The following is a 27908-nucleotide window of genomic DNA, read 5'->3' as shown; positions in this document are numbered from 1 at the left end:
ACTTTAAAGACTCTGTGTCATGACACTTAGCATTGAGCGATGTCTACTTACTATTTGATCGATATAAATAGTATATCATCAAGGTCCCCACAACACCAAAAAGAGCTACTGAAACTAGCTATGCAAATAAAACTGCCCTCCAAAAAAGCGTTATTAACAGTTAAATATAACAAATAACAGTTGATTTGTTTATTTTATGAAGACCTTGTTACAAGTTACAAATGTCATCATCCAACTGATGTGGAACCACAAGTTGGTTATGATGGAAAGAAATGAGAGCCATGTTGAAGTGTCATGGTGGTACGGTAATAAAGAGAAGAGACTTCACCAGAACACATGAGAAGACGGTACTGTTGTCCAACAATTTGTACTTGCATCCAAGGATGAGAAGCATATGAAAGTATTAGCAGATGATACATTGGTCCTTCTTATTCATCATTACACAGAACAGGGAGCATACTGATGAAGTCGCCTGTCCAGGGAAAGAGTGTAATTGACATGGAAGTAAATGCCTTGGAACATCAACCTATTATCTCTAATATTCTCACAGCTCTTGCGTTATCTGTATGTGATACAGTGGCAAGTTACTTTGGATTTGGAAAGGTAAAGACAGTGAACATCTTTCTTAAAGTCTACTCACTTTCCCATCCTACAAGTAGTTGGGCTGCCCTTTGATATTACTGCTTCTCAGACAGTGGTACTCATCATTGTGGCTTATGGAATAAAGAACTGTTTAAATATATCTTATGCTCCAGAAAAGCTTGGGCCTTCAGAACTGGAAAGAGACCTAACTCAGCTTACATAATTTATAAAGAATGTAAAACGTACTCATCCACAGGTTGCTGTATGGAAGTATGCTACTAAGGCTAACCCATCTCCACTAGATCTTTTAGAGTTTGGGTGGCTAAAAGAATGTTGTGTTTAAATCGCTAATTTCTGCTACGGTACCAGAAAGTGTTTGTGTGGCACTTGATGACATCATGAAACTTCTTAGATTTGTATGTCTGTGTGATCAGCAATGCCAGTCTGCAAAGTGTAAATGTGTGAGTCATAATCTGCCACACAGAATTTTGCACATGCTGTTTTGGCAATTGTTTCAATAAGCTAACTGTAGCCTTGAGTTCAGTGAGCATAGAGTAAGTTCAAATCACCTAGCATGGAAACAAATCCATAGCTATGTTATATTAAGTTCATGTTTAGACATATGGTAATGATTCAGACAATACTGACATTGCTAAATTTCATTATCTTGTCTTTCTCGTGCTGCCTTACTACGTTTGTAATTTAGGTACGAAATTTTATGTAAATTAGTATTATTATTATTATTATTATTATAAATGTTCGGTGTTTTGAAAATGCTTGTTTTTACAGTAAATACATGGACATGATATTGTGGAAAGAAACAGTTGGTAAAAATAATGGAGCCACTTTCTACGTATGAGAGGATTCAGTTACTACATAAACATGACATATTCATTGACATCCAATAAATATCCTGGCAAAATGACACATAACTTTAGAAATCGATTACTATAAGCGTTATACAATTCACCGTACTAAGAATCATTTGCTGTTTCGCACTCAATGAAAGTGTATCTTGAAAATAATGTTTGGGTGGTAATTCCATGACTACTGACAACAAAAAACTGGAGAGGTAAAATTTTTCTATCACCAGGTTGAGCCAGAAGCTATACTTGTTACCATATTCGATTTAAGAAGTTAGTAAAGCAAAATTTAGGTATTAAATAGATATTGTTTCATTCTTTAAGTTGTACCAGGCATATTAAGGGTAAAACACAAAGAACATTTGACTTATGATTCAAGTGGTATGGTACAAATTACCAACTTTAGGCACCTGTCGGCTATTTTGAATTTTATCAGTTTACATAATAGCTTCAAGCATGCTGGATTGGCATCAGTCGGATTTATGAAAGCAATGCTCTCGTGAAGTGGAATCGGAAAAAAAAAAGTTATAATATTCATCATCCAGGTTTATCATACTCGCCAGCAGACTATAAGGCATATTTAATGCGACTGAAACCTAGAATGAAATAAATAAATGATATTGACACATGATAACAAATAAGTCCATTATATCAAGTGCTCAGTAATATATTTAATAGCGCAATGTCTTAGTTACAAAATAGAGAATGTTCAAATCCAGTCTGATAATAAAGAATAGATTCAGGACAACAGTTGTAAAGGTTAATAGTTGAACGTTTCGGAATTACACTTATTCTATCATCAATAAATCTGAGAATAATCAAGGGGTAAAAATATTTTCCTATTGATTTTCCTCATGATTAAATATTTGTAATTCCGAAACATTCAACCACAAAAGATGTTTTCAATTGTTGCCATGAATCTACTGATTATTATAATGCTTCGCTTTCAACCAATTGTCGAAAAAACATTCGAAGGTAGTTTCGTCAAAACACTGACAGTTATTTCTCTTTGTTAATTTTATAAGCCCATTTAAATGTACGATTTTCATAGCACTGTACTCGCACGTTTCTGCACTTGAAAAATAATATTACGTTTGTAAACGTGCAAATATCTAAGCAGTTTTAAGAACTTCAACATTTATTTCAAGACATCATAAAAATATATGGAATTTAAAACATTTCTTTCGAACGTCACGTGCCCATAGAAAGTCAAATAATTAAAGAAATAATTTACACTCGAATACTTTTAAAGATCAAACATTTATTAACAAACTTATATCATCTGCCTTTGCAATCACATTGTTTACGCTACAGTACTTCAAGGTTAATAATAGACATATTTCGTAAAGTGTGTTCACACACAGCAAATGAGAAATGATTTATAGTTTCAACAATAAAATATGTTTAATATCGCAGTAAACAAGCTAAAAGTTATAACTTGTACACGTGTTGTTTTATAACGATACTTTAATGCCTTATTTAACGAATGCTCTCAGGCGCTCAGCGATAATCTTGAAGGTTTAAAGCACTTAAGCAAACAAATCTTATTGAATACTGCCTTCGAAGAAGAACTGGGATAATTACTAATGCTTATTCGAATTATTTATAATCACCCATTTTTGCGGTCTAGACAGTCTGAAATATATTAATCGTATATTTTCAAATCAAGGTCCGGAACACGTCACAATAAATATTATTTATTTTAACAACACAGGTTCAATTTAGCAACTTTTCAATGCAGTATATTTCGTTTTATCTCACGAATACAAATTATTCAGTTAAATATAATATATTTAAAATGTATTAAATATATATAAAATATTTGAGTATCTGATTTGCCAACAAAAAGTGATTATTTAAACTTTAATACAGTGTTAAGCTAAGCATAATACTTGAAATCTATAATTATTTAGACTTTCGACCATTATTAAGCTAAGACTAATAATTGAATATCCTTAACTGCTTTTACTTTTCTCTAGTATTAAGCTTAACCATAACAATCAATTTGTTTGTTTTTTGAATTTCGCGCAAAGCTACACGAGGGCTATATGCGCTAGCCGTCCCTTGTTTAGTAGTGTAAGACTAGAGGGAGGGAAGCTGTCATCACCGCCAACTCTTAGGCTACTCTCTTACCAACGAATAGTGGGATTGACCGTCACATATAACGCTCCCACGGCTCAAAGAGCGAACATGTTTGAAGCGATAGGGATTCGAACCCGCGACCCTCAGATTACGAGTCGAATGCCTTAACCCACCTGGCCATGCTGGGCCTTGAACATCAACGATTATTTTGAATAGCACTTCAACCATAATCTTAAATTCCACATTCTCATATCAACTGCGCTAGTTATATGGATATTATATTGTGTTTTTGGTTTGAAAATACCCTTGCAAATCTACAGGGACGAATTATCACACACACTTGATACCCTTCTGAAATTTACATTTTATTCCTGTAACAAATGTATGTACACTGAGTATCGCTTATGCTTTCTACACCGTCATCTGAATAGAAAGTGAGCGATTATTTGTTGTCGAAAGAGCTTGATTTTCAGTACACTGATTATTTTATTAATTTGAATTCATTTTTAAAAACACGAATTTCAAAACAATTTAATTTGCACGTGACGTCAGTAATAATGTTCAGATATTTAAACATTAAAATGTATCAATTAACATCATATTGATGAAAAACACAAGTTGAATGCTCTAATGATAAAACAAAATCCGTCTCATTTTTAGTTACTGAGAACAATTCATAAGAAAGATGGTTGCATTACCCTTCAACAGAATGTTGATTTGTGTTAGGAACTTCTGGTCTAGAGGGGGTTGCCTGTTGAGTGCCTGTGAAAAAATGAAATGAAATATTTTTACTTACTTACATTACCCAAATTTTAGGTAATGGTACATAAATAATTTTTCAACCCGAAAAAGTAATGTATATAAGTATATTAAACCTAAATATTAACGTCAGTGACATCTTTATAACCTTGTAATTTTAAGGATAGATTTTTGGCCTAAAAGCTAATGTGAATAACAATTTTAGGAATTGTTTCGTTCTTAAGATAATAATTCCTGTAAGCAAGTAATGAAAGTTTGTTTCCTAAGCCTAAACATCAACAAAAATTACATTTTCCAAAGTTTCTCACGCTAATAACACTTTACAGTACCAATGTTTCAGGTCTCATGCTACTGTTGGATCTGCTTCATTACGGCTTTAATTTTACATTATTTACGGACACTCATTTATATTGTAAGAAGCTAAAAAAATTATAAAGTCCATGCATCTTGTTATAAACACGTAACCATAGGATATTGCTATGAATTAGTCTGGTTTAATATTTTAAAAGCTCCTTTACTCGATATTTTCCTCTTCTGAAGAGAACACTGAAAGTTATCTTCTTCGAAATGTTGTGTCCTATAACTCTAATTGTTAAATAATCTAACTGTTTGAATATCTTTTCGTGAACAGATCTGTGATCTCTTTTTTTCTACAAGAGCCATAATATTTTCCCTAAGAGCATTGCAGTGTATGAGGATTATTAATTTACTTTGAACTAAATACACAGATGCTAACATTTTGTCATTGTCACCCCACCTCCAATTTGTTGCAATACGCTAATAAATAGCGACAAGTGTCACTTGCAAATAGTTCTTGTAAAGTATGTTGTGGTTCTTAAACAATCCATTTATTAATGGTGTTGCGAGTCTGTTTTGATAGTTTTAAATATCATCACAACCACTACACCAATAATACTACTTTTATTGTCAATAGTTGTTGAAAATCTTACATTCCATTTTAAAGAAACTTTCCATTAACTACACAAACTTGTCTGATATCAAAGTCTCCCCAGTTGCACAGCGGTATGTCAGAAGACTTCCAACACTAAAAACCGGGTTTCGATACCCGTGGTGAGCAGAGCACAGATAGTCCATTGTGTAGCTTTGTGCTCAACTTCAAACATACACACAAACTGAAATACAATTACACATCTAATTGTCTAATGGTAGATGTATACATTTTTATTATTAATTTTCTATCGGATAAACAAAAAACATTTCATGACCGATAAATATCACTACAATCCTCTGACTCGATAACTTCGTGTACTCCAAAAACTTATCTTCTCCCATAATAAATATTTGAAACATTTCTTCTACAGCATAAATGATACTGGTAAAGGTGAGCTAATTCGATGAAAATATGGAATACATGATCACATCAAATATATTGATAATAAATAAATTACATAATGAACATAATTTTTATGTATTTAACTCCAAAATATGTATATACCTAATGTCCTCACGGCTGAAAGGGAGAGCATCTTTAGTGGGACGGGAATTTGAACCTCAGATTGGGAGTCAAGTGCCCTAACCACCAGCCCATTCTAGGCTCACAATTAGTACAAAAGAATCGGAGCAGAAGAGCTGTATGTCTTGTTTGTTTGTTTGAATTTTGCGCAAAGCTACACGAGGGCTATCTGTGCTAGCTGTCCCTAGCTTAGCAGTGTAAGACTAGTGGGAAGGCAGCTAGTCATCACCACCCACCGCCAACTTTTGGACTACTCTTTTACCAACGAATAGTAGATTCACTATCACATTATAACGTCCCCACAGTTGAAAAGGCTAGCATGTTTGGTGTGACGGAGATTCGAACCCGCGACCCTCAGATTACGAGTCTAGCGTACCTTAGTCACCTGGTCATGCTGGGCTGTTATGTTGTGTTATTTGAAGAGAATGGAATATTTAAATGTCAAAACTAGAAGTTCCCCGAAATATATCTCTTTGTAATGAACATCTAAAATATGATGCATTACTATTCATTAGTTAATCCCTTAAGGTAATATTCGGTTAAAAAAAATCAAAGACTCACCAAAAGCTGTTGCTGTTGCTGCTTTCAACTGTCTTTCGTATCTGATTCAAAAATAAAATTACCATATTACTATCGTTGAAGACATTGTGATTACACGAGAAGAAACAACATATACTTAAAATGATGCTTAACACGCTTAGACCATAAAGCAAGCATCTACACAAAAATTAAAAATAGCTCCTTTCATCGTTGTAAAAACACTAAGATTTGCACATAATGTTTCACTTACTATCATTGTGTTATATTAAAGACTGCTTGGCTAGGAAATGAAACTCTCAAACACACCTCCTGTTACCTTGTGCCAGTTGCTATATTTTATCCTAACCTAGACTACTTAGTCAAAAAGTTAAACCCTAGCAGTGTCTCACCTGCTTCGTTGTGTCACACACAGAGAAACAACTAGTACCAACATGATCACCAGAAAAACTGCTAATCCAATCAACCACACCTTCATCTGGTCATCAGCGCTATCTAATAAGGATGTACTTTTGGCAGCCTATGACAGAAAAATACATAAAAAAATTTAATTAACGGAAAAAAGTTTACCCTGACAAATGATAAACTATACAGCTCTTAGGGGATTTAGCACACATTTAATTAATAAAATACAATTTTTTGCTAAAATAGTACAGTAAGCTTTAGAGACGGATGAAGTCGAAGTGAGTATTGATGTCATTTGTAAAGAACCGAGTTTCAGATCTCGTGTTGCACTTGAAAATACTTCTTTCATAATCGATCATACATATTTTGATTGTCTTGATTAATAACTATTGTCTCACAACACATTTATTATTATTATTGTAACAATCTTTTAGGTTCTGCAATGAATGGAAACAATAAATTTTGATACATTTTCCTGAAATATCATTTCATTGTACGTATTGGATTCCAAGATCACATTTAAGGAAACCAAAGGCATAAAAGCCTATTGAAAATGTACGGGACACATGGCAAGGTTTGTATTCAAATGGATTTCCCTTTGCTTCACAAATGGTTCCCATAAAACCAGACTTTGATTTCAACATGTTACTTGTTTGTTTGTTTTGGAATTTCGCACAAAGCTACACTAGGGCTATCTGCGCTAGCCGTCCCTAAGTTAGCAGTGTAAGACTAGAGGGAAGGCAGCTAGTCATCACCACCCACCGCCAACTCTTGGGCTACTCTTTTACCAACGAATATTGGAATTGACCCACGACTGAGAGAGCAAGCATGTTTGGCGCGACCGGGATGCAAACCCGCGACCCTCAGATTACGAGTCGCACGTATTAACACGCTTGGCCATGCCGGGCCCAACATGTTACTAGAAGGTTGCGAACTTCTGACTTGAGAGCATTGTTTAACGTTAGAGTCTTGTATCCTATCTTATCAAAAATAATGGTTTTAATGTTACTATTTTAAAGGATCTGAGGGTCTCCTGCCTATCTTTTGGCGTTTTGTAACTGGTAAAAATTCTCGACCAGAAAGTTTCAGTGGCAAAAGCCGTCTACAGTACTCAACATAAACAAGAATGATCTCCGTCTGGAAACGAGGTCACTTGGCCGTTCAACCGTTGTGTGTCTCAACTAAGTGGATAATAAAACGGGTACTTATCCTGTTCCATTTGAAGACATACTGGACTTCTGTACTCTATAACTGTTGAAATAGGCACTGGGAAACAACATCACTGTACACGTGATGGGCTACAAAAAATTCGCATGAAACAGTAGTGTGCTTTGCGCATAACAACCTCACGACAAAGCCTTTTGCAATGAAAATTACCCTGCCTGACTGTTTTCAAAATGTACATTCGTCAAGTAAATCGTGATCGGACGTGGCGACATAGACTTCACCAACAGAGTAAAACTCCAAAATCATTTATCGTTTAAACATAATGTAAACAACCCTCCAAACAACATTAAAAATGATAAAATCTAGCCACTGATTTCTTTTCAATAATTATTTTTTAGGATATAATTACTGTGTCGAATTCAAAACTAAAAATCAAATAAACGCCACTTAAATACAATGTCCAGATATAAAATAAATAGTCATTAGTGTACTGTATTGTGAAGCTAGATGAATACAAGTTTGTGAATTATTTGTAAAGTTCTATAACCTCAACTTACTTCACTGTACAATACATTAAATTCCTTGAACAACTCGTCGAGGTAGTCATTATTTTTGTCGATGAGCCTATAGAAAAAACAAAACAAAACAGTTTCTATACGAAATACTAGTTCCAGCGCTTGCTTGTTGTTAAGCACAAAGCTATATAATAGATTTTATGTTTTGTGTTCACTGTGGAAATCGAATCCGGGAATTTTAATTTAAAACCCTCAAGTTTACCTCTGAAATACTGGAGGAAGGAACTAACTTTTGTACACTTTCCTTACTATTTATAATTTAAGGTGGAATTTTTAAATATAATTTTAAAGCAAATATACCATCTCCTCAGGTTTTATTAGTAACATTTGTTCTGAATTAAAGATTTAATTATTATTTAATATGCGAGATTGGTACTGAATTAAAAATTAATTATTAATCAACGTATAAGTACATGGAGCACCAACTTTATAGTTAAGTTCTAGTGTTTGTTTCTCAATTATTTTGTTTTAATCCACGTGGGGTTTCAAGTCCTTGGGCTAGTTCTCGAAGACTCTGTTAAACGTACTTATAACTGGACAAATGATTTTTGCAAGCAGAAGTTCAATAAAGGTCACATTTAAGGTTCTTATAATATTTCTTGGATCCATACATCAGTATATTGAAAACTATTTTTCCCCAAGCAGAAAACCTTGATGGATATACTCACTGGAGAAATGAATCTGTGATCACTAAGAATGGACACCAGAGGGCGTTTAATATGTTCCTTATCTTAACGGAGGCCTGCAGCCCTGTAATGATGTGACAGACAGACAGCTGAACGTAGCTATGCGATATTAAACATGGTGTTATACTGTCTGATGACCCACTTGATTTTTAGCTATGGGAATATCTAAAATAAATATATTGTGCAGTGCCTCTTACCTTATCTGATTTAGAAGTTGACATGTGGAATAACAGATAGCTTCTCTTAGCTTTCTATTACGAAATTCCGAGATGACCAGATTAACCAATTACCCTCCTCGGATGACTAATTTCAGTGACCACAAATTCGTGTTCTTCGTGGCCTCACTGATATAATTCCAAAAAATTACTATTATATGACAAATAGTGTTCATTTTATTTATGTACGTTAATAAAATTCATCACAGCCCAATATTTCAGCTTAAGTTACTATGGAAATTTTAACTTATTTTAAAACATTATGTTAGTATTCAGATGATATATATCGTATTTAGGGTAAATATGAATTAGAATACACGGAACATATTATGGTCTCATAATTGTTATGAGAGATATTATTAAATTAGACCTTCAGTAAAGAAGAATAATAGCTTAGTCACTTTCAGATTTACTTACGATAAAACCGTGTCAACGTCCATTATAGAATTGTCTTTACGATTTACAAAATGCAGATACAGATCACTTCTGAAAATATGAGGAGAAATAAACATTTTTAATATAACATAACATGAAAAAATCTTTAATACTATAACATAACACGAAGAAATTAATTAACGTAAAATATCATCAAAATGAAAGACGGTCGGATTCTACTACTTTATGTCTTTACGACATAAAACGTGTTTAACGACATTTAAAGAATATTTTAAAATAGAAACCTCAAGGAACAAAATCAGTCTTGGTCATTACGTATGTTTTCAAAATATATGTTAAAATCGTGTATAAAGTAATAAAAAATCTGAAGATGAAAACTTATGTTGTTGTTTTTTTTCACTGGCCCAATCTCGGAAATAAAGGTTAAAAATACTTTTTTTACTTTATCAAATATTTCGCTTAGCGCTTAAAACGTGTAATTAGATGCATGGTATTGATCAACCAAACATGTTCACACGTCTTTTATGTATGAAAGTATTTACAGGTACAGCAACAATACAGTTTTATGTCCCTTATTGTGTGTTTACTAATTATTTAAAAACAGTTGTTGCGATTTTTACGGTATATTCAATTATATTAATGTACGTATTTCAATGAAACTAATTTTTATTAATATAATACTAAACTAAAATAATTCAGTATTTAATAAGAAATAAGAAAATTATTTATGAGCGACATCTCTACAATGAGTACTCAGTTGAAATGGTAATTATTTTATTGCAATAACTTTGGCTCCCAACTTACTTCTTTTTATCCACAGAACCGTTGTGATTTTCATGAAATTTGTATTCATCCACATTTACAATGGCACCCGTGATATTTGCCAAAACTCTGAAATATTATAACACATTTGAATATGTGCTTTATATAAATATATATTAGTTTGTTATAACTTAAAAACCAAGCTGAAACAGAAATAAATTAAACAAAAAAAAACGCTGCACTAATTGAAAATATTCCAGGGTACAAGCTAAAATATGGGATTATAAAATTTACCTTAGGTTTTGGAGATGGCTATGGAAGTGGGACCCACACTTTAGTGGGGATACACCGCCTATCAATCTTAATCTCCATTGTCCAGTCTCACATAAGAAATAAAAGAGTAACAATAGATATAGAAATAGAAATTATGAAAGTGAGATGTGGGTGTTCAAGTCCACAACGTCCCACATCTACATCACTCTTCACTGTCTGCAGACAGTTGTAGGAAAGTAACTGCTCTCCAAAGTAAAGAAGAAAAAAATTGAAATAAAAAGTAAGAAAAAGGAAATAAGGTGCTACAATTGGGGGTAAGTAAGTTGAAAATTTACCTCTTGAAATTAGCGTTTAAACCCCCAATATGGTAGAAAGGAACTAATTGACAGCACAGCAAACGAACTATAACCAGCATGAAGTGTCCCATCCAGCTCTCTAAAGAAACTAATACAGCTACCAATCACCACCCATTAACTAAGTCTACTGTGACTGTCATGTTTTAAACAAACCTTTATATTTTGTTTTTGTTTGTTTTTGAATTTCGCGCAAAGCTACTCGAGGACTATCTGCGCTAGCCGTCCCTAATTTAGCAGTGCAAGACTAGAGGAAAGGCAGCTAGTAATCACCATCCACCGCCAACTCTTGGGCTACTTTTTTACCAACGAATAGTGGGATTGACTGTAACATTATAACGCCCCCACAACTGAAAGGGCGAGCATGTTTGGTGTGACGAGGATTCGAACACGCGGCTTTCAGATTACTAGTCGAACGCCTTAACCCACCTGGCCATGCCAGACAAACCTTTATATGAGATAAGATGTATATCCGCATAAAGTAGTGCCAAGTTGTCAAATAACCTTATTCATAACTGAAAATAGTTATTAAAAATTTTAAATAAAATTTCTCTAATTTTTATTTCTTTATATTCATTTAATACATTCTTATCTGCTACAGAATAGTTTAGTAATTTTATTTAAAGTTTCATTATTAAATCCATTAACTAAAAATATTTGTACTACTATTTTAACATTATTGATAAAATATTGTAATTCATTACAAATTTCACAATATCTGAATAATTATGGATGTCTAGAAGTGAGATACCGTATATAATTACGAGTGAGACAGTCAATGAGTATTTGGATAAATTTGTAATCGAGTACGTTTAGTTATTCGATCTTTTAGCCGTAAAATTGTACAAGTGGGTTTATTTTTACGTTAGTAGGGATACCGTTAGCAAGATATTTCCGTGTAAACGTCATTTGTAAACCTAGGCCTATAAGTACTACTTTGTAGAAATGATATTAATAGAGGCAAAATTAAGGAAGAAACAGAGTAATTTCTTATCGTCACGTAGACTGAACTTGGCCATATATTCATCTAGTAACTTAAAGGAACCTGCGCAACGAAAGAAAAACATTATAACAATTTATAATACATACTGTTTAATATATCAAAATCTATTCCTGTAAAACCCATAATTTAAGCACTTTTGTAACATGGAACATTACTTTTATTCAGTAGTAGCCTATCTTACGAAAATTTCATAGGTCTTTGCTTTCTTTGAATTACCTTTCTAATTGGATGTTGGTGTCTAGTTTTAAATTTTCATTCTGGTATTCACGTGATTGTTGTTAAAGATGATTGGTCATATTCACATGAAAATATGGATGGAAACTTAAAAAGAAAATTAACTTAGTACACACTTATTATAGAAACGACTGGTGTGGTTTCATTAAGTAGGCTAATGTGCGAATTATATACAATTATATATTGTAGGAGCTAGCCAATAAAACTGTCACTTTCTTAACTATTAAAAACAAACTAATACTTACTCTCTAAATTCCTCTAATTTTTGGCGTAGCTCTGTAGGAGTCAGTCGTAAAACGAAACGAACTCTCTGATCTTCTCGTAGCAAATAAATCTAAAACAACCAACAAAAATAATTGATTTGTTTCACTTATTTTTAATTTCTCACAAAGCTATACAAGGGTTATCTACGGTAGCCGTTCCTAATTTAGCTGTAACAGATTAGAGGGAAGAGAGGCAGTCATCACCACCGCCAACTCTTAGGCTACACTTTACAAACGAATAGTGGGATTTACCATAAGACTATAAAGTATCCATGGCTGAAAGGGGCAATCATGTTTTACGCAGCGAATTCGAAGCCATACTCTAAGATTGTGGGTCCAGTGCCCTAACCAGTAGTCATGCCAGACTAACAGAAAAGAGTTGAACAAAAAAAAGGCATTTTTATACTGTTGACCTTAACACCGGTACAATGTAAAACTGAAACCTATATATATATATATATATATATATATATATAATTCTATACGACATTGAGAATGCTATATGAACTATAAAGCCCTCTCTAGAAACAGCAATAAAATAATAACATAAAAGAAAAAAGATGCATTTTGAGAGCACAGTTTTTATCATATTATTTATAACTGGAATTTCAAAAATTAAAGATGTACTTACAAATACTCTAGCTGTATCAAAAAGTCCATCTGTGTCATTTACTAAAACTTCGAAGTCGAAATACCCTTTCATTTTCTTTTGAGGGTCAAAATTTAAACTTATCTCTCCGGTTTTGTTATCCAGAAAAAACGGTGGCCCCCTGACGGATTCCAAGGCTTCTGATAACGTTCGCCTTATTGGCCCAACAATGTAATAATGCACAATACTGTTAACTCCTATGTCGGAATCGGTCGCCTAGAGACCAAAAACCAGAAAAAAAATGTGTCAGGTTATTCACTTCCTTAACGGAAAATATGAATACATTCGAGAAATCGGTTCAAAAATTCTAAATAAAAAGTTAACAAGTAAACACATTTTTCATGTTATTGAGTAATAAATTGTAAAGAAATACGAAAAGGTGCCTTTTAAAAACAAATGAAATAAAGTTCATATTTCTTCTGTGTAACAAAGATGCTCCTTCTGAACTTTGGAAATATGAGAGAGTTTATAAAATAAATTTGAACGAAATACGGGAATTCTGTTTCCAGGACATGAAATATTATTATTTCTTTTAAGTTGATAAATATTTAACTGACAACACCTGAATCTTAGTTTATAAAGACGATTTTCAACAAATTCTGCAAGACAGAAATAATGTGTAGTGCTGTAATAATTGTAGTATAATATGTATTAATATAAAGCGTTTGACCAAGCACTTGTTTAGCATAAAGTCTCAAGTATAATTCATGAATAACAATAAATATAATGCAAAACCACAAATATAATATTTGTTTTCTCTGTACAAAGTGAAAATATTCAATGATTCAGCAAATTTAAACACTGAAAAATAAACAAGAGATTATATATCACTGCACAACAAAGTTTTTGCTTCTTGAACACTGTTGGATGTTCCTTATAGATTTTTGGCTGCTGATCACAAAAATGACATCCAAATTTGCCTATTACATACCGTTTCTTCGAAATGTTCAGTTTTGTCACGTTTTTTCTTATATTTGTGTCCAAAAATTTTAGTTTCCGTATGAAACCTATGTACAATGTTTTGTGCAGTCTGGGCATGTCCAGGCATGAAATCAGGCCAGGTTGGAAGCTGTTCTGTGAAAGTATGCAGCCCAGGCATGCCTGGACAGGCCAGAACCAGCTTGATACTGTCTCAGCAGGCTATAAAAATGGCTTGTATACACAGATGCTGCTCCTTGAATTAATACAGATCTTATAGTGTGTACGTATTGTTTCAGAATAAAGCACTACCTCAGTAGCACTGTAACAAGGACAATTGGTGTCGGTCAATATGTCTCGTCAACGTTGTAACAGCCGCGATACATTCTGCTATATTTGTGGCGAGTATACACTTGTTCATCAGAGACGCTCAATGACTACTCTTGTGAAGAATGCATATCATCTGTAAACTTGGTGATCAAGACCAGGAATGGGCGCCTCACATTTGTTGTGCGACATGTTCTGTCTGTCTTAGAGCTTGGCTCAGAGGCACTCGAAAGACAATGCCGTTTGCTGTCCCGATGATATGGCGAGAACAGAAAGACCATGTGACGGACTGTTACTTCTGTTTGACTAATGTGTCTGGTTTCTCTGCCAAAAACAAGAAGTCAATTAAATACCCTAACCTGCCTTCAGCAATGAGACCCGTGCCACATGACGACAGTCTTCCAATTCCGAAACCACCAGAGGAATGGACCTTAGACGAACCAGAAGAAGAAACTGCAATGCAGGGAACTGGCAATGACATTGATCCGGATTTTGAGCCGTGCTCCTCAGGCGATCCACATCTCATAACACAGTCGGAATTAAACAATCTGATCAGAGATTTGGGTCTGCCATGCCAAAAGCAAAAGCCGAATTGCAGGGTTCGAGACTGCAGGAATAGTGTTTGCTGTCACCAAATAAACCACGAAGTTAAAAGCGTTATAACGTTACCTTCACAGTCATAAAGATGTTGCCAAAATCTGCCTCCGTTGTGATTCCTCCAGTAAAAACCGGCTTCACAAATTGAGGTGCGTTGTCATTTACATCCTTAACTGTTATATCAACTTGAAGGAGAGTATTGTCCCAAGGATCAAAGCGTCCGACAGATGGCGGTATATGGAAGCAATCTTCTGTTGCCTGAATAATTAAAGAATATTCTGACTTTTCTTCTCGGTCAAGTGTTTCAATGGCGTACAGCTCATGAGTAAAAATATCCAATCGGAAACGATTCTTCTCATTTCCTCCTAAGAAACAAAAATTTTATAAAAAGTATTTGATTAGAGAAGCAATATATATATATATATACATAAATTACTGTAATGTTGATGTATGATAGTTAAGTATTATTAATTTTATTAACTGACGTGCAATTTTGTTTTGTTTTTGCTTTTAATTGCGTCTGATGTATTTATCCTAGATGATTTTTTTTCTAAAAGTCATTGTGAATAAATAAACAAAGATCAAAATAACGTTCTTTAATAATTCAAAGATAACACCTAACTATAACTATGTCGTCATTGAAAATTAAACATTGGTTGCAATAAATATAAATAATAAAATACACCAATATATAAAGTATAATAATTATATGTTTGCTAAATATTACAGTTAATAAGAACCAATAATGTGAAATAATGCAGAATAAATGTCTAAAATATATGTTCTAACTTTCAGTATTATGGTTAAATTCGTAAATATATGCATATATGCATAGTCCTAAAGAATCAATCATGTAAAAATACAAAATTATTATTATATATTATGGATGTACAAGCCAACAAATGCATAAACGCGGTTTGGTTTCTTTGAATTACACGCAAAGCTACACGAGGGTTATTTACGCTAGCGGTCCCTAATTTACCAGTGTAAGACTAAAGGAAAGCAGTTAGTCATCACCATCCACCACCAATTTTTGGGCTACTCTTTTACAAACAAATAGTGAAATTGACTGTTATGGCTAAAACGGCGAGCATGTTTGGTAGCACAAGGATTTGAAAATTTCTGCGCCCATAGCACCCCAAAATAATAGGAATATTTTGTATACAAGAAATAATCAAAATAACTGATGCAAAACTACAGGATGTTTGAAAAGTCACTGTGCATTTTTATAATTATATTTTATTCAGTCTATTTCAAGCCAGCAACTGATAGCGGTGTTTAGAAACAAAATAAGAAGGATCCAGGGGGTCACTTTCAACATTATTTATAATTGTAATTCATATTTATCTCCTGTATTCTATATTGAAACATGTCTGTTAATAAATATATAAGTGCACAGTGACTTTCCGAACACCCTGTAGAAAGCAATAAAAAGTTAGGATGTGAGTGCTAGAACCCATAACGTCCCAGATTCCACTACCATTCACCGTCTATAGCCGGTTGTGTGAATTATAGATACCCCTAATGATATACGAATAGCAATATGATATCATCAACCATTTCCGAGTTCTTTAAAAAGTATATCACCAATTTACATCTGTTGCTATATATATATATATATATACGATTATATTAATATACTGTGTCGTACTATTAATGCTGTGATAATATATACGAAATTATAAAGTATAAAGTTACCTCTATAGTTCTAGCATCCACTAATTTCGCCCTCACAAGAACCCAGTCTTTCAAGTAATTCTGGGTCAACTGAGTCATGCCCAATTGTCTGAAGTTAACATTCGCGACCAGAGATACTGAACATTTTGTTATATATACTGATAGGTTTTATATAATAACGTTCTCTACAAAAATTATATTTACAGCTTATTTATACTTTTGTATAAACGGTATAAATTTCTGGTTTCTTAAAGATTTGCTGGCGCGATCATTTAGTTATTGGCGAATACATCCATTGTGTATGTCATAGTTAAATCTCGTAAAGAATTTCGCTTAATTTAGAGAAAAATAAAAGTTTCTAAAATGTTGGTTAAAATATATTTAGGAAACAGCATTTTAATATAAGAATACCAAAGGAAAATAAAAGAGATAAAGATAATCTGCCTTCTAATATAATTTATATTTACTTTTTATTATTACTTACAAGTGATAAAGTTTCCTCTCCCAGTGGCATAGCGGTATGTTTATGGACTAGTAACAATAAAAACCTGGTTTCGATAGCAGAAGTGGTCAAGAGCACGGATAGTCCATTGTGTAACTGTGTTTAATTCAATACAACTACAAGTGATAAAAACCCTTCAACTTGTTTGATTATTAACTACTAGCGATCAAAATACGAAATTGTAAAAGATTTATTATTATATATGTATTTAATATCAATGGTTGCTTTAGTTAAGTACATATTTCGAAATGCAAGTAGCATACACTGTTAAATGTGTATTGCAAAATTCCCATTTATTCCCTAAATTTGTATAATTTTTTCGAGTATAAGAATCAACAACGTACTACATGATTGCCAATATTGTTCTCAATTGAACTTTCTAGAACTTTGATTAAAGTTTATAAGTCGACGCGCTGAGAGACAGTTGCATATTGTTGGTTTGCTACGGTTAATATACTATAAACCTCGGAAGCTTTGACTGTGATAAACGTTTACTAATCAGGAAATTACAGATATTTGACTCGGAACGCTTATAGATTTTGAATGTGATAAACCATGCAACATCAGTTAATTAGCTTTGGACGTTAGTGTTTTTACAAGGATATTATATTTCTTCGTTGGTAAAAAATCGGTTTGTAAACGGCGTGATACCAGCCAAGAATAGAGCTACCAGTTAAGAGAAACGTACTGATATCAACTCGAAACTAATTTGCTCATTATGAACCGTCGTTAAAATATTTAGTTCCTTACCAGATAAAAAGACTCAGTATAATTTATAAGTTTGTAAAAAATTTGTATATAAATCATTATTTGTAATTACCGTTATTATAAATTGTATTATAGATTATATTTTAAAATAGATTTATATTTAGAAAGAAAACTGTGTGTCAGTTTTGTTGGCAAATATCATAAATTTAATACATATCAATATTTAATTAATTTTTAAATTAAAAGTTCCAGCTTTCAGAAATGATAATATGTAGCATAATAAATCGGAGACTTATCCGGAATAAATTATATTACGTAATGCAATATAATGAGGTTTATCCGGAATCTGAATCAGAGAAAATTCAAATTTTAATTCAATTTATATTTATCAGCGCCAACAAGATTTTATTATGTCTGATTATCAACGTTTTCTTGAACTACTCTCCCTCGAATAACTAGAAAGATATAAGAAAGTGCATTTCCAGAAGTTTAGAATTAGACGTTAAGGAATCTATGATAAAAATGTTCTAAAAAAGCATATTAATGAAATACTAGTCGATGATGATTTGTTACCTGAAGAAGCATTAGAGGAATACTCTTGTGTCCTCACTAGCCAATCCAGCTAAAACTCAAATAAATTGAGTAAAGAAGGTTGAAACATTATAGGAAGCACCTGCTCTTTCTGATTATTACGCTTTAACACATACAACCACTTTTCATAAAAAGAAACTCCTGCCATCTCAGCTAAAACCTGAACCTGTTCAATCAACTAAAACTGAGGATTTTTCTGAAAATCCAGCTCCTCCAGTTCGAAATTTTCTGATATTCAGGAAAATTTATCGAAGCTATCAAGGTCTGTCTACTCTTTCTTTAAAACCCTTGTCGTGTTATGCCTGATAGCTGGTGTTTGGTAAAGAAAAAAGAGAAGGAAGTTACTCTTTTACCAACAAATAGTGGGATTGACCGTCACATTATAACGTCCCCACGGCTGAAAGGATGTACAAGTTTGGTTGACGAGGATTCGAACCCGCGACCCTCAGATTACGAGTCGAGTGCCTTAATCCACCTGGCCATGCCGGGGCCGTCAGGGAGAAATTTAGGCCTTTTATGTCTATTGGTTCTATGTCTTTGACAAATAACTCTGTTAATCCCATACCCACTCATATTCCACGTGATACTGTGGCGACACAATCATTGCTGCCAGAATATATACTGCTTTTAGCTTCGAGTTATGACACTGGTGAGTCTGTTATTGCTTTGTTAATGTCTCTTTTCATAACATTTATTTAACATCAGACTTAGTTTCGGGACCAGTTGTGGTTGGAATAAAACCTACTTTGGCAATTGAGTGTATCATTATTGTTCGGAAACGATTTTGCTGGAGAAAAAAGTTGTTGCCGAACCCAAAATGGTTAGTTGAGTCGTCCACTGTTTCATCTAAGGACAATGATATTGGTGAGGAAAATCCCAGTGTGTTTCCCTCGTGTGCTGTGACTTGGGCTCAGAGTAAGAAATTAAGCCAAAAACAAATAATACGTACGTGTTCAGAGGACGACATTATATACTTTTCTCAGATATTATTTTGGATCTGATAGGAATCTCGTAAATAATTGCCCTATTGATAATTTTTCTGGTGAGTGACAATGATGGTCGTCAGGGATATAGTTCACCTGGAGAGGCTTTGTTTGTCAGAAGTAAACTGATTGCCGAACAAGAAGAGAATCCACAAATCTCTTCATTGTTTAAATATGTGCTCCCAAAAGATGAACTGAAAAAAGTTCCGTATGGCTAGTTTTTTTCAAAAATGGTGTGGTCATGAGAAAATAAAGACCACCAGATGTGTCTGTTTTAGAGGATTGGGCTATAGTTTACCAAATAATCGTTCCTGAACCCCCATGGGAGGTTATTTAAGTGTGAAAAAAACAGATGTGACATTTCTTTTATGAAACTTGTCATACCTGTCAATTTGCCGGTAAACCTAACCGGAAAATTCTTGTTGCTACTTTGAAATTTATCTAAACTTTCGAAGAATCTCTCAGTCGTTTGATTATTGATTGTGTTGAGTTTTTACCAAAAAAGATAACATTTATGATGATGCACTTTTATGCGATATGTAATTTTATGATCATAAGGTTTGCATAAATTGTGTTATAGACTTTCATGATTATGGAAGTTGTATAATTCTTTCAGAATACGTTATATTTAATATATTGTTACCAATGTATGTATATATGTACACAATATCTTAGTTAAAATTGTCTAACACCAATTTTTCATTCTTTAAGGAGGGAGGTATAACAGAGTTACTATTATACATTTATTTTAATATTCATGACTGTTTCAGTTAAACATGCATGCAACTTGTACCGTTAAATGCGTATTGCAAAATTCCTGCCTTTTCCCTAAATTTGTAGAATATCATCGAGTGTAAGAATCAGCAATATACTATGTGTATATGTAAAATAATAGTGAATACTGGTATTACTGGCCAACTGAACTTTCGAAAATCTCGATTAAATTTTATATATCAATGCACCAAGAGACGGTTTCTATAAGCCTCGGAAGCTATAACTGTGATAAACGCTTACCAATCGGGAAATTAGATATTTGACCAGAAAAGTTTATACATTTCGAACATTATAAACCATTTAACTTCAGTGAATTAACTTCGGACATTTGTATCTTTTACGAAGGCATTACATATCTTCGTCGGTGGAAAGTGAGCTTGTAAAAGACGTGAGACCAGTCAAGAATAGAGCTATCTGTTAATTAAGTGAACTGTACTGCTATCAACTCGAAATTAACTCGCTCATTGTGAACCGTCTTTAAAATGTTCAGCTCCAGACCAGACAGAAGACTCAATATTGTTTACAAGTGTGTAAAACTTTTGTAAGTAAATCATTATTTGTATAAGATATGTTATTGTTTAGATATTGAAATAGATTTGTGTTTAGAAAGAAAACTGTGTGTATTAATCTTGTTGGCAAATATCATAAATTTAATAAATATCGACATTTAATTAACTTTTAAATTCAAATTTCCAGATATATGTAATCGTAATGCACATAATAATAAATCCGAGACTTTTCCGAGATAAAGTATAATACGTGGCATCATTGTTTGAGTATTATTTACGAGCGAGAAAAACAGTTCGGCATATGTGATTATAACCTACCGGTGATTAAAAAAACAACTCTTCGATATATTTTATTCTACCCACTAGTGATAAGAAAGATCTTCGACGTGTTTGATTATTACCTTCTACTGACAAAAAATTCTTTAAACTTTTTATTTAATCTCTATTAGTGACAAAAAGCCTTCGATCTTTTTAATTATCACCTATTAGTGATAAAACTCCTTCAGTCATAACTAACTTTTGCCTACAAGGAAAACAAGAGCCTTTTCACACAGTTAATTCATGTTCACTCGAAGAAATGAGCATTTTCTCATAGTTGTTTGATTTTAGGAACGATGCTACAGAATGAGCTATCTCAGCTCTGCCCATTACAGATATCGAAACCAAATTTTGTGAATTATAAACCTTCAGACTTACCAGTGAGCCAAGGGAAAGCAACTTCCTCAAATAATTAATTAATTCCTACTAAAGATAAAAATCCTTTTAACGTTATTAATTTATACTTACTAAAGATAAAAGTCAGTCTATCATGATTAATTCTTACCAACTAAGATAAAAATCCTAACATGAATAATTTCTACCTACTAGATACAAAAGTCATTCTAACATTATTAATTGTTACCTATTAGAAATGATTGCTTTCTACCTAATAGTAAAAAAATGTTATAATATAATTAGTTCTAACAAAATTGAAATAAGACCGTTCTCTCATAATTTATTTTTACCTATCTGAGATAAAGGCCGTTATAACGTGATTGCTTCTTACCTACTATGAAATAACATGGAATAGTTTTGGTTAAACTTTCATGATCGTCTTTATCGATTGTTGAGATTAGTTTAAATTTTTCTTTATTTGGTGGCTGATTTTCTGTAAACACCACTTGGTACTGAAAAGAGAATATATATATATATATATGTGTGTGTGTATATTCCTAATAAATTGATTTAACTACTATTTATGATAAAACAATTATTTATGAATTAAAAAATTATATTATCACGAAATGTTTACCTACCATTTTAACTTCACGTTCTTAATGGAATTATTATTTTTTTTTAAATATTTTGTTATTACTTTATTTCCTGTACTTTTTCTTCAAAAATATAAATTGTGTTTGCAATGCTATCAGTTCGTGAGAAAGCGCCCTCTAGAAGCTTTAAAACAGTTTAAACGTCATCAATAAATGAAAGAACAGATATCAAGAGCTGTAAAATTACACGTATTTTTACATGCTTATCAACCAGTATGTTAATTTACAAACTTTGAAGGAAAAAAACTGTTAAATGTATTTCTACTTAGAAACCGAGACATGAATAGTTACAAGTTATATAAATCATTGCGATGTTATCTATCCCAACAATATACAATGAAAATTATAGTTTAATACATTTATTTATTAACAGTTGAAATAACACTTCATAATAACCTCTCCCCCAAAGATCACCTTCAATGTCCAATTTTAGTTCCATATTCAGCATTTATTTTCATCTATTATTTGCAATTATTGAGAAATAACACCACATCCATACAAATATTCATACTTACCACGTCTTCTGTGAACTCTGGAGCATAGTCATTAATATCGGTGACGTAGACGGTGACATCAAGGTCGCTGGACAGAGAAGTTGGTTGACCTAGATCATAAGCTTCTACCCGTAGCTACGAGGCAAGATAAACTAATTAAAATATTATAAAAGCCTTTTAAAATACAAATTACGTCGCTTTCTTTAATTTTAATAAATGTGTTTGTAATAATGTTAAAACTAATTTAAGCAAAATACAACAGAGACTGATATTTTAATAACAACGCACAGATATTATTGAACAAAAGCACTAAAGCTTGATATGAAACTAATATAATAAACAGCCGAATGATTATATTGCCCAGATTGCAAATCTGAAGTTTTGTACTTCATAGCACGTTAAAACAAGAATGGGGTTTGCAGTTTGGAGGGTGAACGCATTAAAGGAGTGATTGTTAAGTCAAAATATTAAATCGTAGTTTTGCACATAATTCTAAAACAAATAACATCAGATACCAAAGACACTTTACCTCATAATTACGTTGCTTTTCTCTGTCCAACGTACTCTGAAGTGTCAAAACACCCGTTTTTTTATCGATGTGAAACATTCTCCAATGGCCGTTATTTAACTCCTTCAGCCTATATCGAACTTGGCCATTGTCTCCTATGTCGTCGTCAGTCGCTCTAACGTGTAACACAGTAGAACCAACGGTGGCGTTCTGAAACGAAGTCGAAATATTAAAGTCTTCCTAATGATTAAGATTCATATTCGTTATCACTACTTTGGCGTTAAACCACTGTAGAATACTTTATTATAGAAGATTTGAGTTTAATTAGATTTTAGACACTTTTCCATTATAGTCACGAGCAAATAATATTTTTTTTGTGTGCTAATTTTGAAAGATAATGTATTTTGGCGTTCAGCTTGTTGTAAATTTGTAAAAATAAAAATCACACCTCGAAAATATGGCAACAGAAATAACAGCCAAATGATATTTTAGATGTAATGTCTTCAAAAATACACTTTACTAATTAATTGTTATTTTGTTTTGATCAAAGAAAGCCACGTAAATATAGATAAAAACTGAAACTAAACCCAGTAATAAATTTAGCAAACTTAACGTACTGTTCTTGGTTATGATAGCTGTTAGTGGAATTTTAGTCCGTAAACTAAATTCATATCTGTAAGAAAATATTTGGCATAAGATAGACTTGCTATAAGCTTATTTTGACTTTTTTTTTCTTTTGTTCTAAATGAAGCCAAAATTTGTGTAAGAGTAAGTGGCTCACTATATTTATAATAAATTGACATGCATGTCTGATCTCTCAATAGCAAATGTACTTGAACTAATGTGTAAATAACGGGTGTTTAGCTACTCTGTAAATAATAACGTAATTAATTAGTTTGCCCCCCAAAAAAGTAACTAAACTTGTATTTGAAAATCAGACTATATAAACTGTACTGTGAAGTGCAGGTGTACTTGACAGATATAAAATAAATTATAGCTAAATCTTACAAATGAAATCTTATGTGTGACAAAATGTGCTTTTAGAACAAACATGTTCATGGGCTGCAATCAGGAGAGACATGAGCAGCACTGTACTTTGATTTGTAACTATTTATAACACAAATATTATAAAATGGCGGGCAGAGCACAAAATAGCTTTATTTTCAAAACAAACATTTATTTCTAAACCAGCTTTTTTGTTTATATATATTTTTTTTCTTTGTTTGTAATTAATCAAAAAGCTACACAAAGAGCTATCTGTGCTCTGCTCCCCACAAATATCGAAACCCAGTTTCTATTGTTGTAGTAGACATGCCGCTGTGTCACTGGGGGGAGGGCGCAAGTATAGACTGTGCTGTCTTTTCTATCGCATTTTGCTTGTGATAATTATTATTCTTATCAACTCTTACCTCAGGAACCCTGATGGTATAATTACTAGGAGGTGAGAGAAACACTGGGTTGTGATCGTTCACGTCCGTAACACAGACACGAAACGTTTCCGTGGAGTTTAGGGAAGGTCGTCCTCGATCTTGAGCTCGGATCTCTATGGTATAGTTCCCGAACTTGTTCCGAAGTGGTTTCTTAGAGAGTATTTTGGCACTGTTGTCTTCTAACGTCTGAATTTCAAACAAGCCTGTATAATTAAAGATATACACATATTATGTACATTAAAGTCACTGAAGGCGAAACATAAAAGGTCAGTGTTACTTTATTTAAGCTATTTGAATTTGATTCCTTAATGCTATAGCGTGACGGCAAGATTTGTATGCTATAAAGTTTGCACAAAAGCTGCACGAGAACAATCTGCGCTAGTCGTCTCCAATTCAGCAGTGTAAGGCGGTTAGTCATCACCACTCACCGCAAATTCTTGGGCTACTCGTTCACCAACGAATAGTGGGACTAACCGTCTGTCACATTAGAACGCCTCCACGGCTAAAAGGGCGAGCATTTGTGGTGTGACGAAGATTCGAATCCGCAACCCTCAGATTACGAGTCTAGCGCCCTAACCACCTGACTATGCCGATTCGAGACGCCTAAGGAAGCATGTTTAATATCTATAAATTTGTTTCATAGTGAATTTCCAACTGTTAAGTGTCGTCAAGGATAAGATTAATTCTGGAGAAATGTGGCACAGCTTTTACCAAGAAATAGCAATATTCAAGATTGTTAAACGATGAAGAGTCAGAGATCACAACGTTTAGAAGAACGAAGGCCACAGTATTCGCCTTGTTAGTATAAAATTCACACAGTGGAAAGTTCTGGAAAGCAAAAGAGTCTTGAACCACATCTCAAATCATTCAAGAGTAACGCTTTCATTCGCAAGGTGAAGGATCTGGCTTCGAAAGAGAATCCTTTAAACCCCAAAAGCCATTGCAATGAAAATGGTCATTTTCACTGTTATCAGTAAAAAGAATACTGAACAAGAAACTAAAGTTGAGGAAAGTTCACAAGCTTTAGATATTTACATGAGAAAGATGGACGAAGGAACTTGTCTTTTGAATCCCTCATTGTGGTTTAATCGGACTGTTAAGCCTCTTGTCCGTTTAAATATGGTTTTTGAAATCTACATTCACATTAAATGGGGACAGGAGGAGGTGTAGTGTGTCAAGAATTGTGAACTATAAGAGCGGCTCCCCTTATTCGCAGATTGTTATAATATAAATTACGGTATTAGGTTTCGGGTTTTAATAATTAATCATGCCTTTCACTCTAAGAACGATCTACAGTGAATGAAGTGTCTCATTGGGCTTCACGGGATCTGTAACGGCATTCTTATAAGGTGACAGTAACCATCCATTGTAGGAAATGGAAGGATTTATAGCTATATATACATATTTAAATGATTAGGAACTAACAGTATAGCTAATTTACTGGTAAAACTACAGAGACAAACTGGTAAAAATATATCGAAATTACGAACAGATACGACAGTGGCAGTTGAGAAAAGTGGAAAAATAGACAGATATGACGTGAACTTGTTCATTAGGTTGACCACTAAATGACTGACTAAACTCGATAAATAAAGTGACAGATGGTTTACCATATAGAATGGCAGGTAAATATGTGGTCTGTATGACAGAATGAGTTGATGGTTGAACACCCATAACAGCCAATAACGTAGCAGTCACTGTCTATAACATATAAATGAATCATGACCCCAAATAACTATACTCAATGCACTAGCGCTTCAATAAACTATGTTGGGGTTCTTACGCCAATAAGATTAGGGGTAGAGGAGAAGGGGCTTGGTATGTTTCAAATAAAGTGAATAGACAGAATGGAAGATGGTTGAAAGAATATATATACAGATTGCATTATGACCTGATAAAAAAGACAGGACAGCTAGCAAGAGCATTAGATAGCTGAGTCCCGACAGTACAAAAACCGTTAGATTAGTGATAAGCCTAGTCAGATAAAGTCAGTGAACTTACAAAGTAACTGACAGGTGAATATATAATATCATATATACCTGCTTCGTTACCATTAACAATAGAAAACGTTACTCTGGAGTTCTCTGTAAACGGGTCGTCCTTATCGGTAGCTGACACCATGAACACGGTCTTTCTTAGTTCGTGAAATTCTGTCACACTAGCACAAAAAGGCTGCTTTACAAATGTTGGCGTTTCGTCGTTTATGTCAGCAACTCGAATGGAAATCTAAAATTGAGAAGAAATGTTTTATATTAATGGTTTATCACACTTCCAGAAACTTTTAAACTGTCATAAGCTTTATAAAGCCGATAGTTCATAGGAATGTATATATCATGTTATACTATAAAACTAAATTATTAATATATACAAATTTCATTGTAAAAGTTACATATTTAATTGGAAAATGTTAAAATAAATTCGAGTTCCTAGTTTTCACTTATGCAGGATGTCAAATGAGCATTAAGATTAATATAAAATTAAATATTTTCTTAAATGAGAAATAAGTGTACCAAAACTGATCTATAAATGATAGCATGTCAATGCTTTCATCATGTAGGCTTTCTTTTTTTATATATTACGATCTCTGAGTCAGAAACTTATACGCTTCAGATGTCATTTCTGAAACAAGTTCCTTCTAGTGGCATAACGGAATGTCCGCGTACTTACAACGCTAGAAACCAGCTTTCGATACCCGTGATGGGCAGAGCACGTGTAGCTTTGTTCTTAATAACAAATAACAACCCCTGAAATAAGATAATGTCACCGAAACATCCTACAATGAAGAGCAAGTAATCCATTATGTAGCTTTTCACTATAAAAACAGCTTCCTGCTTCGTTAAAAGCATTAATTAACTACGTTCTATTCCTCTGACAGACATTTGATTAGTTTTAGCACACGCTCAATTTTATTAGTTAGTTGGATTGTGTACAATTCAATAATAGTCTCTCAAACAAACAGATCTGAAAACATGAAGTATAATTTATACTGTACTAAAGCACGTTTAAAGCAAAAGGACTTGATTAATATTTACAAGTATGTTCATTAACTCGTGTTATTTAAAACGATAAAATGAAATTGACTAAGTTGGCTCTGCAATCGTTGTGATAATTATTTTCGAACCATGGAATCGGACCTACAAAGGTTGAGTATGTCATGTTAAAACTATTTTGTAGCCACACCACGTCAAATATTACTACACCTGATTGTTGTACTCCATGACAATAATCCTACGACGTAGTTTCCATTACGTAAGAGTCAGTAGTAAGGCTATCACATCCAAAGCACATCAATACTTCCTGCT

At 33.2% G+C, this 27908-nt stretch overlaps 1 protein-coding gene across 2 annotated transcripts in view; it reads right to left on the bottom strand.

The window, feature by feature from the left end:
- The window catches only part of LOC143229421 (cadherin-23-like), a 104192-nt gene that overhangs the window by 8775 nt on the left and 67509 nt on the right, over window positions 1–27908 (bottom strand). For both annotated transcript variants that reach the window (XM_076461733.1, XM_076461734.1), the window contains exons 22-35: window positions 26646–26832; window positions 24586–24809; window positions 23198–23386; window positions 22690–22803; window positions 21910–22030; window positions 15193–15485; window positions 13261–13494; window positions 12612–12700; window positions 10546–10632; window positions 9763–9831; window positions 8427–8493; window positions 6690–6817; window positions 6322–6362; window positions 4226–4289 (exon numbers count right to left, since the gene is read on the bottom strand). In XM_076461733.1, the coding sequence (XP_076317848.1) occupies window positions 4226–4289; window positions 6322–6362; window positions 6690–6817; window positions 8427–8493; window positions 9763–9831; window positions 10546–10632; window positions 12612–12700; window positions 13261–13494; window positions 15193–15485; window positions 21910–22030; window positions 22690–22803; window positions 23198–23386; window positions 24586–24809; window positions 26646–26832 (1907 nt within the window). The remainder of the gene's footprint in view (window positions 1–4225; window positions 4290–6321; window positions 6363–6689; window positions 6818–8426; window positions 8494–9762; window positions 9832–10545; window positions 10633–12611; window positions 12701–13260; window positions 13495–15192; window positions 15486–21909; window positions 22031–22689; window positions 22804–23197; window positions 23387–24585; window positions 24810–26645; window positions 26833–27908) is intronic.

This window comes from Tachypleus tridentatus, chromosome 10 (genome assembly GCF_004210375.1).
Source record: "Tachypleus tridentatus isolate NWPU-2018 chromosome 10, ASM421037v1, whole genome shotgun sequence".
Taxonomy (NCBI): domain Eukaryota; kingdom Metazoa; phylum Arthropoda; class Merostomata; order Xiphosura; family Limulidae; genus Tachypleus; species Tachypleus tridentatus.
This window is presented reverse-complemented; position numbering and strand designations above follow the sequence as displayed.